This window comes from Pleuronectes platessa, chromosome 1 (assembly GCF_947347685.1).
Source record: "Pleuronectes platessa chromosome 1, fPlePla1.1, whole genome shotgun sequence".
Lineage (NCBI taxonomy): Eukaryota > Metazoa > Chordata > Actinopteri > Pleuronectiformes > Pleuronectidae > Pleuronectes > Pleuronectes platessa.
In genome coordinates, this window is record NC_070626.1 from 6,709,215 (window position 1) to 6,723,381 (window position 14,167).

Genomic DNA, 14,167 nt, shown 5'->3' on the forward strand with positions numbered 1-14,167 from the left:
AAGAAGCTCAAATAATTTCTGTTTGATTTAAAAAAAAAAAGTTTTATTCAACCACACAATGGCTAAGGAGCCCGAATATTGTTTAGGATGAAGATTATATTAATGTTCCATATGGAAAAGCAATGATAACTGCTGAAGAACTGCTGAGTTGCAGCACAAAAGAAAAGTTAAATGTCATAAATCTTGTTTTCACAAAAATATTCAGAGAAAATCGGTAATGTGATTAATCATGATTAATCCATAGAAACCTGTGATTAATTTGATTAAAAATGTTAATCATTTCACAGCCCTACTTTTTATCTATCCAAAGAAAGTAGTTTAAAAATGTGGTTTGTCGTAGCAGCCATATTTTTGGTATTTGTCCATTGATTGTGTATAGGTAATTAATTAATTAGATATGATTTGGACTCATTTATTATTGTTTGGTCAGGTTTGGGTGGGACTATAGGGGCCGCTCACCTAGTGGTGGTCACATTTTGTAAGTCTGTCAATGTCAGAATGATGGCTTTGGAATTATGGAGAAATCTTTGAACTGTTTTATGTTTGATGGTTTAATGATTAAGTTAAAATGTAAACATGCTGTAAGTGCATCTTGAAAACTTCATCTCTTGAAGGCATTACTCTCTGATGTCTTGTCTGCAGCCTGTCTGATCCTCTGACTGCTGATTGCCTTATTTACTTTGTTAAAAACATATTACCATTAGAGAGAGAGAAAGAAACACTATAATAACTAGACCAGCTATTCATTGTTATCTTTTAAAAACACTTTGTCCTCCCCTCATGTGTTCTCCCTCTTTTCTCTGCTGTGCAGACGCATTGATGACAACATGGGGCGAACCCATGAGTTGGAGCATTCTGCCATCAAGTGTATGAGAGGGATCCTCTACTGCTACATGAGACAGGCTGATAAGGTGAGTTTTTTAACCAGCCATCACTCAGCTCTTGCCTTCACACTGCGTGTTTGCAGAAAAGCACCTCGCAATTACATGCTGTATTACAGATCAAAGTCGTATTTCCAGAGCTGCTATTCATCAAAGCCACTCAGAGCTGGAGCACTGGACACATCTGGTTCCACTTTCATATCATAACAAAAGGACAATGGGAGTTGGTTGCTTTAGTCCTAAGGGCTTAATAACCAACAATCTGTTAATTGCCAAAGACTTTAGCTCTGAAGGGGAAAATTTCACCCCGCGTCTGTCGCAGACTGTGACTGAAAAATTGCGAAACTAACCATTTTATGCACCTAAAGCAGAACCAAGTATATCCTGGTATGCTTGTTTTTGATTCTTCACGAGCAACATCTTTAAACAGAGCAGCCTGCTGTGCCACTGTGTATGTGCATGTGTACAGTGTTTGCCATTGAAAGCCTTTGTGTTTAATTTTGCTTCGACCTTGACGACCTAATTTAGGGGGAGAGCTTTTCTGTGTCTTAATTACAAAGCTACGTTTACACAGTTAATTACACAGAGCAGCTTTTGTTACAGGCCTGTCTCCGACGCTTACTGAGAACATGGCATTTTTAATGGAGACGTGACACAGGGCCACTGCGGAGCAAATATCCCTGAGCAAATACAGCAGCTGATCCCCGCTGTCATCCTATGTGATTGTATAAGGAACCAAGGTAGTCTCCTTCAGACTGTTTTACTTGTATTTTTTTGTCTTCTTTTTCTTTTGATGAAGACATAGTATGAGTAATGACTCATACCAACCACGTGCGAGTTGGAAGAGTTCACTGTTTAAAGTATAAAGTGATGCAGATGCTGGTACCAAAGTACAGAAATATAAAGTCATTCCTCAGATAGAAACCTTAATAACATTAATTAAAACAACCCATATGTTGGTACGAAACATAATCGGACTGTAATTGGGTTCTCTATAAATATAACTCCAAAATAAAACACAGATCTAAACACAAACCCAGGTTAAACTGAATAAACCAAAGAGTCCATAAAAATAACCAAAATAGTCTTTCAGTCTTTTGGGTCGGGCAGATTCATGACATGATCTTGCAATATAATATCCATACGTAGTGACCTCAGCATTATAATATTTTTCTACTGTTACGTTTAGGCAATCACATATGTTTTATCTATCTATCTTTATTTAAGAGTGTGGTCTATCAGTTTCAGAGCAGACATTTCATACGGCAGCAGCATGAGAGTGAAAAGAGCTGAAGTTGCAGCGCAGGAAGTTGTAGCCTAGGTAGATTTTCCAACTTTTTCAGAAGTGCCTTCAATCATTTTAACTGTAGATCTCTTCCTTTAGAGTAAAAAGCCTTTTTCCTGACTCCCTGCTGTCTGAACTCCTGCAATTATCTTGGCTCTTTCCCATTTAGTCATCTTTGAATGATCATAAATTACAAGCAGTCATTTGTTTGATGAGATTGAATAATTTTTTTGGTTGGCTGTAGATGCAAAATAAATGCACTAAGGCGGACTTGTACAATAACCTATTACCGTGTGGAGCAGCAGGCATTTCCTCTAATTTGAAGCTTGTAATGGTGTATTGCAGCACCTGGAAGAATAAGCAATGTGTGGGGCAATTCAGAATATCCTGAGAGTATAGAGCCACTTGACTCTGTGGCTCGGCTTGGACGAAAATCGGAGAGACATAGACTAAAAAAAGTAGGTTTTACATGAGCATGAACAACAGTACCTAGTGTAAGCTGCTGACGGAGGTAGCTCTCTATCTCCCTCTCAGTCACACACACACACACACATTAGGCGCTGTGGGATGGCAGGAAGTGGAGCAGTTTAGGTAAAAGTAGGACAGAGGGTCTCCACTATGACCGACTTGGAGGCAAAGCGAGAAAGGGAAAGGTGGGCAGACGGAGTGTGCCAGGGGAAAGGACAAGAGGAAAGCGTGGGAGTCTGAGAAAATGAGAGCAAGAGGGACAACAAAGACAGAGACGGGTGAATAATCGAAAGTACTAGGAGAGGAGAGGTAGAAGTGAGGAGCAAGGGAGGGTGGGAGGTAGAATGAAAAATGAAGACTGCAATGGGGGACTTGACAATGGAGAGAGGTGGGGAGAAGAGAAACAAACGAGGTAAAAATGGGACAAAGGGCCAATTATTTATAACTCTGTGCGATGGGGCTGGCGGCCTAGACGTGATTCAGTGTGTAGTCGGGTCCATGCGGCAAACACACACATACACACACAGCCACCAACAAACCAATGCACACAAAAACACAACTTAACATGTTGATTGGCCCTTATCTGCTTCTTAGCAGTCTGTGTTATGTTGAACAGTGTATCAGCCCGGGTTGTTGTTCACAGCACAGGCACATGGCTGACTGTTCCAGTTCATTTCATGTGAGAAACAACATATTATGTGTGTCGCTGGTGTGGTTGTGGATTCATGCATTCCTGAATTTCAGGCTAAGGCTTCACACTTTAAAGCTAACTTTTTTTAGAGGAATAGAAGAAGCTGAGTTGGCCCCGAGTGGTAGCCGAGGGAGAAGGTGGCCTTAATATCCAATAAACACAGCAGCCATTGCAGCATAACACATTCCAGCACAAAGATGGATCATTATCAGGCATGACCTTAAAACAGAAGGTTTCCAACTGTGATTAAAGCTGCCACTGTGGTAGACTGTAGCTGTGTCCCAATTCAGGGGCCGCCTCATTCAGAGGAAGTGTTCTACTCCTGTGTTGGTTCCGTAGGGGATAAAAAAGCTGATTCGACATCAGCTCACAATCGCCCCACAAGGTGCAATTAAGTATCAATGACAGAAGGTGTATGAGTCCGAACCAACCAACACTGGAAAACCAAACAACAGATCTGCAGTTAGACTTGATGAGAAAGTTTGAATGCAGCTTTTCGGTTCAGTTGTAGCCTGGTAGATTTAAAACTCGAAACATTGGACCTTTTAAAATCGTTGCTTGCTGTCACCATTATGTCTTTGAAAAAAAATTCATGACTGAAGAGCAACAAAATCCTGGGATAGGTTTCCTCAGAGAAGGATCAATCTTTACAGAGGAAATTTACATTTTTTTTACATCTTGTGTCAGTTTACTTCCTGTCGTCATGTGTTTCCCGGCCTTTTATCAATCCTCACCTGATCTCCGCCTGCTTACCTGCCCCTGCTGTTTCCCTCCTTTTGAACCTGTTTAAGTAATGCACTGTGTTCCCTTGTTCTCTGGCAGATTGTCTGTGTATCTGATTCTGTGTGCATTGCTCTCTGATTTCATACTTTTTCATACTTTACTTACTCTTTTTTTGCCTGTGACTGTTTGACTCCATCAGACTGCTGACCTCAGTACGACCCTGGGCTGTCTGAGTTAAGATCTGGCTGTTTTGAAGTTTAGTCTTCTGTCTGTCTCTTTCTCTGCACCTGCAGGTCACGTTGTTTTTTACACCCTGTCTCTCGCTCTCTTTTATTTGCTCACTGCTTTCCCTCAACCTCTCATTCTGATCCTCTCCTCTGTCTTTGCATCTCTTTTTACCAGGTGGAGCAGTTTAAACAGGATCCCAGCCCCTCTAAGTGTCTGCACTCAGTGTTTGACGTAGACACCGGTGACGAGGTTCACTCCTACAGCGACTACCACCACCTGCAGGTCAGCCATTGAGCAGACATGTGGAGAAATCCTTCAACAAAAAAATCTTTTACATATATCTAAACAATGTATAGTTGTGTTTTTGAAATATGCATTACTATGTTTGTGTATATATCCACTTCAATGAAATATCCTGATGAATTGCTCATATGTAAGGTTGCTGGTTTCGAAGAGTGAATCTCACCCATAGACTGTATATTAAGATGGATGACATGTCTCCACTTCTCCACACGACCCAGAAATTATGCTAAAATATCCTGGATTATATGAATACAGCCATTTTACGTAGCAAGGTCCCACTTACACTTGTGCATAACTAAATGAACATCTTTAAAAAAAAATGTGGCATTTTCATGTTGTAGTTTGCCTCATGTCCCATCCATTAACATGGAGGCGGCAGGGTTTATGACCTATACAGCAGCGAGCCACCAGGGGAGATCGAGACTTTGTGGCTTAATTTTAGGGAGCAGTCATGTCATTCATTTGTATATGCAGTGTGATTTAACAATATTAGAAATAAGTGGACTGGCTTTGGTGAGAAAAGAAACTCAATGAGAAGTGACCCTCGCTAAAGATGAATGGACAACAGGATAAACAATTCTTCTGACCTTGGCATACATGTACAGTTGTAAAAGGGACTTGACCTCAGAGGTGAATGTGCATTAAATTGGAACTAAACGACTTATTATTATGTCAATGCAATGGACAGAGGTCAATTTGGTGTGTAATTTTTGGATGGATGGTGGCCAATAAATCAATAGAGGTAGATGGAAAATCAGAATAAAACCACAGGGTTACTGGCCTGTGACAAAGGAAAACACAGAAATCATCAAAGCTGTATAAATGTTACTCTGTAGCCATTCATTTCTTGGCTGTTATTTCTTTTCCAGTAACTTTACCGTGAAGTGAATTGGATTATTGATGATCCCAATCCAATGCCAAAGGCCTAATAGCTAATATACTGCTTGCGCCTCAGTCACTACATACAGTCTGTAGGAAATCAAAAAATAACGTATTGGCAATTTTGGAAATATCACACAGTGTACAAATGGCAGTTTTTTTTTTGTTGGTATCTCATCTCTCCTTTTCTCTGTTATTGCTTCAGATCGATGCTGTTTCTCTGTTTCTGCTGTACCTGGTGGAGATGATCTGCTCTGGTCTTCAGATCATTTACAACACTGATGAGGTAAACAAGACACTTAAATGGCTGCTGAGGTGATTGATTTATGGATTTACACCCTGACCTGTTGGTTTTATGTGATGTTTTCTGTTCCATCTACCAGCAGCAATCATTGTCCATCTTAGGTATAACCACTGACATCGTTTTATAATAACTATAATAATAATAAGTAATTTAGTTGAATTGGAAGTGTTTTTAGTCTTGCTAGTACAGTATAGTAGCTCAAGCAATGTCAGTGTCTGTCAACAACATTGGTTGAAGCTGACATATCTTAACTGATGTATGCACCCTGATCCCGGTCGGGTGAAACCTACGGACTGGATAATTCTGGAATTTATTTAGTGGAAAGAGAAGGTCAAAATCAAAATTTGTCTACCTTGTTTTTAAGCCAAGTACCTGCAAGAAAAATTGCATAACCATCAGCATCATGAGTTCTTGGCTTGTTATTGCTAATCATAAACTTGCTAACACTTTCACACCATTCGTGAATGGAGAAAGCAGTAAACATTGTACCTGCTAAATAGCAGCATGTTAGCATTTTCATTAGAATACTGATATTAGCTTTTAGTACTATTACAGTTTGGACTCAGGAAGTGTGGAGTTTGACGTTTTAGTCAAATTTCTCCTGACTTGACTTGACAGTATACTGTCTGTCTTTGAGTATACTGTCAGAAGTTTTACAGATTGTGTAATCATGGTCTGCCAGGACGGTGGTGAAGTGGTTAGCACTGTTACAAGAATGTTCTTGGTCCAACCCCATTAAGTGTTGAGTTTGCATGTTCTCCTTGTGTCTGCGTGGGTTTTTCTCTGAATTCTTTGATTTCATCCTACAGTCCAAAGACGTGCAGAATGGGATTAAGTTAACTGGAGAAATTAAAATAAACTCTAAAAGGTGTGGATTTGAGATTGAATGGTTTTATCTCGCCTTTTTACCATTGTCAACTGGGATTGGCTACCGCCCCCTCGCTACCCTTAAAGATAAGCGTTACAGGTTATGGCTAGATGGATGAACATGTTCTCTAATAAAATGTCCTGAAGCCTCTTTAAGCTTTTCATTTAAAAATGTTATTGTGAAAATGTCTCACTGTAAAACAGTGTTTACACTAAAACTAATTTTAGACCCACTGATATTCACAAACATACAAAAGTGTGATGCCACCTCCTGAGGTTCCAACTAGCTGCTATAAAGTGAGACCTAGAGGTTTATAAAGCTAGTTAGATGTACCCTAAATCCCTCCGAGATATCCTAGAGCCGACACAAATGTAGGATCAGGGGACAGTATCTCACTTTTATTGCTCGGCTCACGTTTATATTTTTTCTGAGACGCTCAATCGACTTTCAACAGGGAAACGTTTCGATGATTTCATTGTGGGGGCTTTAATGTTGTCCTGGGAATCCAACCAGTAACTTCTTATTTGGCAGCTCACCAGCTTTATTCATGACTACCACTGAAAAGCTTCTTCGAATGCTTCTTTCTTAGTTTGATGTATCTGTCTGCTGTCAGTTTTTTTGTCTTCTTTACGCTCGGCTCCTAATAAACCAACAAGGCGATGCATCTGTTACATTTACAGATGCATCGCATCATCGCATCGCTGTGTGGCCTTCAGGAGTAGTTGGAACTTCCTTTATTCTGTCATGTTTTTATAGTCGGCTCCTTTGCAGATTTACTAACTGCTACAGAGCGACAAAGTTGTTGCTGCTGGTAATGGAGTTCACCATTTGTTTTCTAGATTGGGCCTTATCTTAAGAAAGTCCGGACATGACCAGTGGGCACTTATAAAAGAGAGCATGCTGTCTTCACTGTGTTTACACAACCCCTCCTCAATAACCTCTCATTTTCCTTCATTTTCTCAATCATTGATGGCAAAGGAGTTGACATATTGTATTGTTGTCTGAGGGCTGCCCTGTTTCTGCAGCAGCTGTAATTTGCATGTTTAAACAGTACTTATCGGGTTGTGTATTTCCAACTAAAGCAGTCTGACCACCCATCGTCCTCCGCCACCCGCCCTTGTAAGATCAAACATCAAATCCACTGAGCAAAAAAGGACTTGTGATTTGTGGTCCCACTGAAACGCATTCAATTTGGACTAATCGCATTATTATTTTGTTGTGAGCTGCCACTGCTTGTGAGGTCCAATGGCATTTACTTTACTGAGCTGAAAGATGCATTGCAGTATTTTTATTTTTTTATCCTTGAGGTGGTAAAGAAAGGCCCTGTGCATGTTCTCTGAGAAGATGCACTATCAACCTCTTTCCAGATGCCATTTTCAGTTTCATTCAGCATGAAATGGAGCATCTCATTAGCCTGCATGTATCTCCATCTTTGTGTTGTTTTGTTTAGTTTTTTTCAAATGATACAGGTGTATGCATTTTAAGATGATGGTTCTTGAGAATGTGTGCAAACACCCTCCAAAAGAAAGCAACTCTGGCCGCAGGGTGACAGAGAGCCTTGTTTGGCTGATGGGCAGTAACATTCATTAAGATACCATTAAGATACTAAAAAGTTCCCCTAGTTAATCACTCCTCTCATAAAACCCCAAATAAGAGGCAGAGCAAACACCTTTTTCTCTTTCTCTCGTCGCTTAGCTCCCTCCTTCCCTGCCCTCCTTCCTTCACAATCTGGCCTATTTAAATCCTCACACAGGTTCTATCTGCTTCTCTCCATCTTTCTCCTTCACTCTATCATCTCTCTCTTCTCTCTCCCCTGCTATGTCATTTTAGATTAAATCTCCCATCAGTCAGGCACACACACACACACACACACACACACACACACACACACAAACACACACACTGCTACTTTCAGGTCTTTTTAATCATTCAAGGCCTTTAGGTCATCAAACATTCCATGTCTCTCTCTTTCTGTTTTTTTCTGGAAGTTCACATTGGTTTTGAGTTGTTTTTTTTCAGCCCAGCCCATGTGAGCAAGATGATAGATACGAAAAACTTCCCAACTTTCTTAATTATATCTTAGAAATCATGAGTCCACTGTCCTTTTTTTTGAGGTGATGGAATCAAGGACACTGCTGATGGGTGCCTGGAGTCTCTAATGAAAGGGTGATTCACTGATAATTAAAAATCTGCCATTAAGGGAATGAAGTTGTGATATGTGTCCCTTAAGTCTCATGAGACAACGATGCTAAAGCTACACATGCTGCAGCCATAGCTATTTAATTACACGTCATATGTGGCTGCAGGGCGAGTTTGAGTGTGAGCGCTGATGAGGAGTAGCCTTTCATGTCTACTTTACTAACCTTTCCAATGAGAGTCACACACCTCAACCCAGATCAATATCAAAGGTTGCGCATTACTGTATGTGCATGTACAGGAGACTGTGCATGTTATGTGTAGCTGCAGCAAAAGATGGGTCTGTCTAAGATGCTGTATGTTTGTATGCAGGTAGTCTTTATTGCCTTCCTGTGTTTGATTTGTGTTTTCTGTGTGCAGGTTTCCTTCATCCAGAACCTGGTGTTCTGTGTGGAGAGGGCCTACAGGGTGCCTGACTACGGCATGTGGGAACGAGGCAGCAAATACAACAATGGCAGCACTGAGCTGCATTCCAGGTCTGTCAATAGCTCAGCAACACACGCACACACACATACAAACACACATCAATAATTGTACATATTGGAATGACTGGGAATTGCCGATATGCAGTCACTCTGAGGGGAAGACTTTGCTGGCATACAGTATCTGTAACATCAAAAACACTTAACCAAGGCTGCCTATATCCCTGTTGCCAGCTGCCTCAATGTAGTTCACCAATCACCAGCGTACGTTGCTGTCAATAAAAGATAAACAATACTTGGATCACATAGAAGCTACAGGAAGGGTCTGACCGAAATAGTTTTTTAATTTTCTCCAAACTGCAGATGGCAAGCATGCTGTAAAGAATAAATAAAACATGGACTCCCAGTGAATATACTCCCACAGCTTTATAAAACAGTGTCACGAGTCACTGCTGTACATTTTACAACAATTCGAGCGTTTCATAGATTCTGCTGCCCATGCCCATGGTGTGTGTCTGTGTGTGGGTGGGTGTTTGTATGTGGGTTTGTTTGTGGGTATGTGGGTGTATGTGATAGCAGGAGGGTCTTCAAAAATAAACTGAAGGTAAAAATCTGTGCCAAATACAACAGGAGAGAAGTCGTCTCTCTAATGTCTCTCTAACCTTAACACAATGTTTAAATGGATAAATAGTCAATTCAACTACTGTGAGAGAGAGGGAGGATGTAAATGGAAGGAAGGGGGGAAGGATAACAGGATAACGTATGCAGATTTCTTTTATTTTTGTATTTTATTTTTAATGAACTGAGACCAGAACATAAAACATACCATATACAAGTCATTTTATATGTCAGAAAGCAAAAAGTAAATCTGTTTTGAAAAGGAAAGTAATTTTAATTCTCCCTTTGAACAAGGATTACACAACTGAAATGGGTTAATTAAAAAACAAATACTGAGCCTTTTAATCAGCTTTTGTTTGGTCTTAATTTTAACTGATGGATACCTCCAAATAAATGTCTTTTTTCCGTTGCTGTATTCTTTGCCTGTATTAAAGCTAGTTTCTTTAAATGAGAAAGAGACACCATTACATTTTGGTGCAGACTTGTATCAGGGGGCAGATTCTGGAATTCTTTCACTCTCTTAAACATTGTGGCATTTTGTGCGTTCAACATTTTAACTGATTTCTCAGAAAATTAAAATTATTATTATACAGAATAATTATTATTATATAGAGGACTGATATTTATGAGTTTGTGCAGATCCAAAATAAAAATTTGGCCTAATGAATTTAAATGTGGTTTCATTAAGAGACTGCTGGGCCTCTGCGGAGGTATGCTCTTTAAATGCCCCTCTAGTTACCTCATAAAGTTCATATGGGGAAAGCTATAGACACAGAGCAGCTTGAGCATTTGTGCGGGTGTTTGTGTACACCTGATGGAAGAAGACCTATATTCACCAATACTAACTCGTCTCAACCTATTCCTGAGGGAAATATCTGGCTATTCGGCTGCTTAATGCTTCATTATCCCTATTGACTCTGGTCATTTGCTGGTTGAAATGAAAATTATGCTGCTGAGAGCAGTGACAGAGAAATAAATTAACTATAGGTAAAGTTTTGGACCGTAAACCCAAAACAATCTATTACAAATAAAACAACTGAATAAGTTACACTTTCTTAACCCATATCTAAACCAGCAGGATATGCTGTAGCACACAGTACCTATTCCACATACTTGACACTTGAAAGCTTCATAATAATCTGCCCCCTTAGTTTTTGTGTAATCTTACAAACCAACCAACCAACCAACTAAAAAATAGGGGTTCAAATATAGGGGCAACAATAATTTTGCAAAAATGATGCAGCAGCAAATGCTGTATGTATAAAAAAAAAAGGGGGGGGGGGTCTTCAGATGAGTGTCTAGGGATGGTGTTTATGTACTGATGGAAAGGTCATTACATACACACTGTGTTCACTATATAACCTCTATCAATGAGTAACTCAAGCTTTATTGAGGTAAAATGTGATGGATCAATACTTTGACTTAATAACTTCTATGATAAAATGGACTTCTGACCACATGTTAAAACACCAGCACTGCCACTGAATTACATTTAGTTTGTGTTACCTGGTCTGAACTGATTCATCTTCCAAGGACGAACTGGCCTCTCTCTCCCCCAGTGTCATGATAAGGATCCTCAGTTTCTACCACTGCTTATCTGGAGAAGGAATGTTTCAGTTATTTTTTTCCAGCAATTCAAGGCTATTGGCAGCAGCTTGCCAAGATATCCTCAAGAAAAGATAACAAATTCAATGTAGTGTACAGCCACTGTGTCTTGTGCCTCTTCTGTTTCCTTTCCCTCGCCGTCATGCTCTGGATTTCCACGTTTACTGAGCAAGCTTACACACGTAGTTGCATAATATGATTAAAAATGCAAATAGTGAACTGGGGCAGGGGCAGATACAGAATTGTGCCATGCAAATAGGATGTGTAAATAATCTAATTGAGCAGTCATTTCTACTCCCAGAGTGCCGGTGGGCACAAAAACAGAAAACGAGAACAGGACAGGATGTGTTTGTATTGAGTATTTGAGAGAAGTAGTTTATCCATATCAAATCAAATCAATCATTTAAATTGCTTTTTGCGTCATGTTTATCCCCACACTCGGTCAAACAGACAGACTGGAGCGGTTTATTTAAAGTAACATATCTAATCTCTTAATCATGAGCTGTACTGAAATATCTCAAGTTGTGATGAGATAAATGTAATTTTATTACAATTAGTTAAACAGGACTGTGCTCATATGTTTATGAATATTTCATGATAGTGTTTTAAATTAAATTTTACAACAGCCCAATTAAAATAATCAGGATGAATTTGCTATTTTTGCCCTCCCATTGATTTTGAAAATGTGTCATAGCCAGAACAGTTTAAATGGTTTCTCGTAATTGTATTACTAACTAATGAGTCATAGTATTGACTTTAGACAACTTTTAACTTTAATTACACAGGGTCCTGAACTAGAAAATATTTTGGTCCTCTCTTGTTGAGGAGCATTTTAAAAGGCTCTAAACCTTTCTTTTTTCTAAAGACTATGAGCAATGTTAGTGTGAATGAGTTTGTGTGTTTGCTGGGCAGCATATGTTAGTTGTTATTTTTATGTATTTTTCTTAAATATAAAGTATAATAAATTAATTTGTTATGAAATGTGCTTTATAAATGAATTGCCTTGCCTATTTATCTTTCTGGCCAGCTCTCTCCTATCGCTCTCATCAACTGATAAATCCATCTTGAAGCACCTGTTCAGCACCACACAACTGACACACAAAGCTAGTAAGCATAGCAAATAAACCGCGTAGAGCATATTTCCCTCATAAATTCAGGCCATAAACACCTTAACTTACACTTGTCAGGTTGATAGAAGCACTACTCCAAAGGAATGCTAATGTTGCTCTGTGTCTGTTTGATGTGTAAATGAAAAACCTTTAGTGAGCATGTTCCCCACATCGACTTAAAACATGTTTTAATATGCCAGTGTCAATCTTAGACCTTCAGTAACTCTTCTTTTGTTCTTTTGTTGTTTATTATTGTTGGCATTTGGGATAAGTGGAAGCAAGTTATGAACACAAAAATGGTTTATCTTCAGCTTTTTAGTTGAAATGCTGAACAGCTAATATTTGGTTGTTTACACAAGCAGTAGTTACAGACCAACATTTTCAGTCCTGTTCGATTAATTTAAGCCAAATATTGAATCTCTTTTAGCTCAACATTTGGTCTCAACCAACACCAGAGAGAAATATCTGTCTCTTTAGTTGCTAAATGCTCAGTTGTGTAAAAATCTGCTTTTTCACCAGGAGCAGCTATCTACTACACAGGGGAAAACGATGATATGAGGGCTGTGAGTGTGAAAGAACACAATTATGTTTTGGTCCAGAGCTAAATGCAACGACTGACAAACTCAGTATGAAGTGGCATAAAGCTGGACAGATAGTCAGGGTAATATTCTCCTTAGCTTCATGACCACCAGAATTGTATCATTGTTAGATTGTTATCTTATCTGCAAATCTTAATTACCTCTGCAAAAGAGTTTGTGTTTTCACGCCTGTATGTTTTTGTAGAATTAAGATTTCACAAAAACAACTAAATTGATTTCTACAAAGGTTGGTGGAAATATGTGGTATTTGTCAGGGAAGAACCCATTACACTTTGTCATGGATTAGGATCAGGGGATGAGCCCTGGAATAGTGTTATTTATTTATTTAACATTGGGAGATAGGATGTTTTCCATTTTCACAGATTTCCCAGGGATTAATTCATTGAACTTGATGAAAAAAATCACACACATTGAGCAAACTGATATGTATGTGTTGCAGCCTGATTGAATTTAATGGGACTGGAGGTATGGGCTCAACTGAGGGCCATTCCAGTTATTGCTGCATTAACATCTTGTTGTGCTGATTAGACACACAGCAAACCTGGGCAAACAGGGATCATACACAATGCACCAGGGATAAGACATTGTGTGGTGTTTGGCAAGAGGGGCCCACAGAATATCCGAATTACAAAGAAAGCAAATGAAGCAATCAACCCAATATGACCTCGACAGTACTGTATGAAAAGGCATTGACTGTAAGAGTAGCATCATATTGTTTTGGCAGTCCACAGAACAATATCATGGACAGCAGTCTTACAGCAACATTTTCATCATGCAAAAACTTTGTCTCCTACTGTTAGAGTAAAGTGTTGCATCATGATGCTGTTATCTAGAATCACCATTTAAAAAAACGACCCCTGTCTCCTGACGAAGCATCAAATGCCCTCTATCTCTGTGTGAGGTGCTAGCAGCCCCACTGGCCACTACTGGCCATTTTCCTGTATGTGTGTGTGTGTGCATGTGTGTGATCAGAGCTTTCTACAGGGCT

General features: G+C 39.4%; 1 protein-coding gene across 3 annotated transcripts in view; it reads left to right on the plus strand.

Annotated features, from left to right (window-relative positions):
- Positions 1–14,167, plus strand: part of phkb (phosphorylase kinase, beta) — a 109,723-nt gene that overhangs the window by 21,711 nt on the left and 73,845 nt on the right. For all 3 annotated transcript variants that reach the window (XM_053433465.1, XM_053433382.1, XM_053433542.1), the window contains 4 exons: positions 812–911; positions 4,451–4,558; positions 5,664–5,744; positions 9,187–9,302. In XM_053433465.1, coding sequence (XP_053289440.1) covers positions 812–911; positions 4,451–4,558; positions 5,664–5,744; positions 9,187–9,302 — 405 coding nt within the window. The remainder of the gene's footprint in view (positions 1–811; positions 912–4,450; positions 4,559–5,663; positions 5,745–9,186; positions 9,303–14,167) is intronic.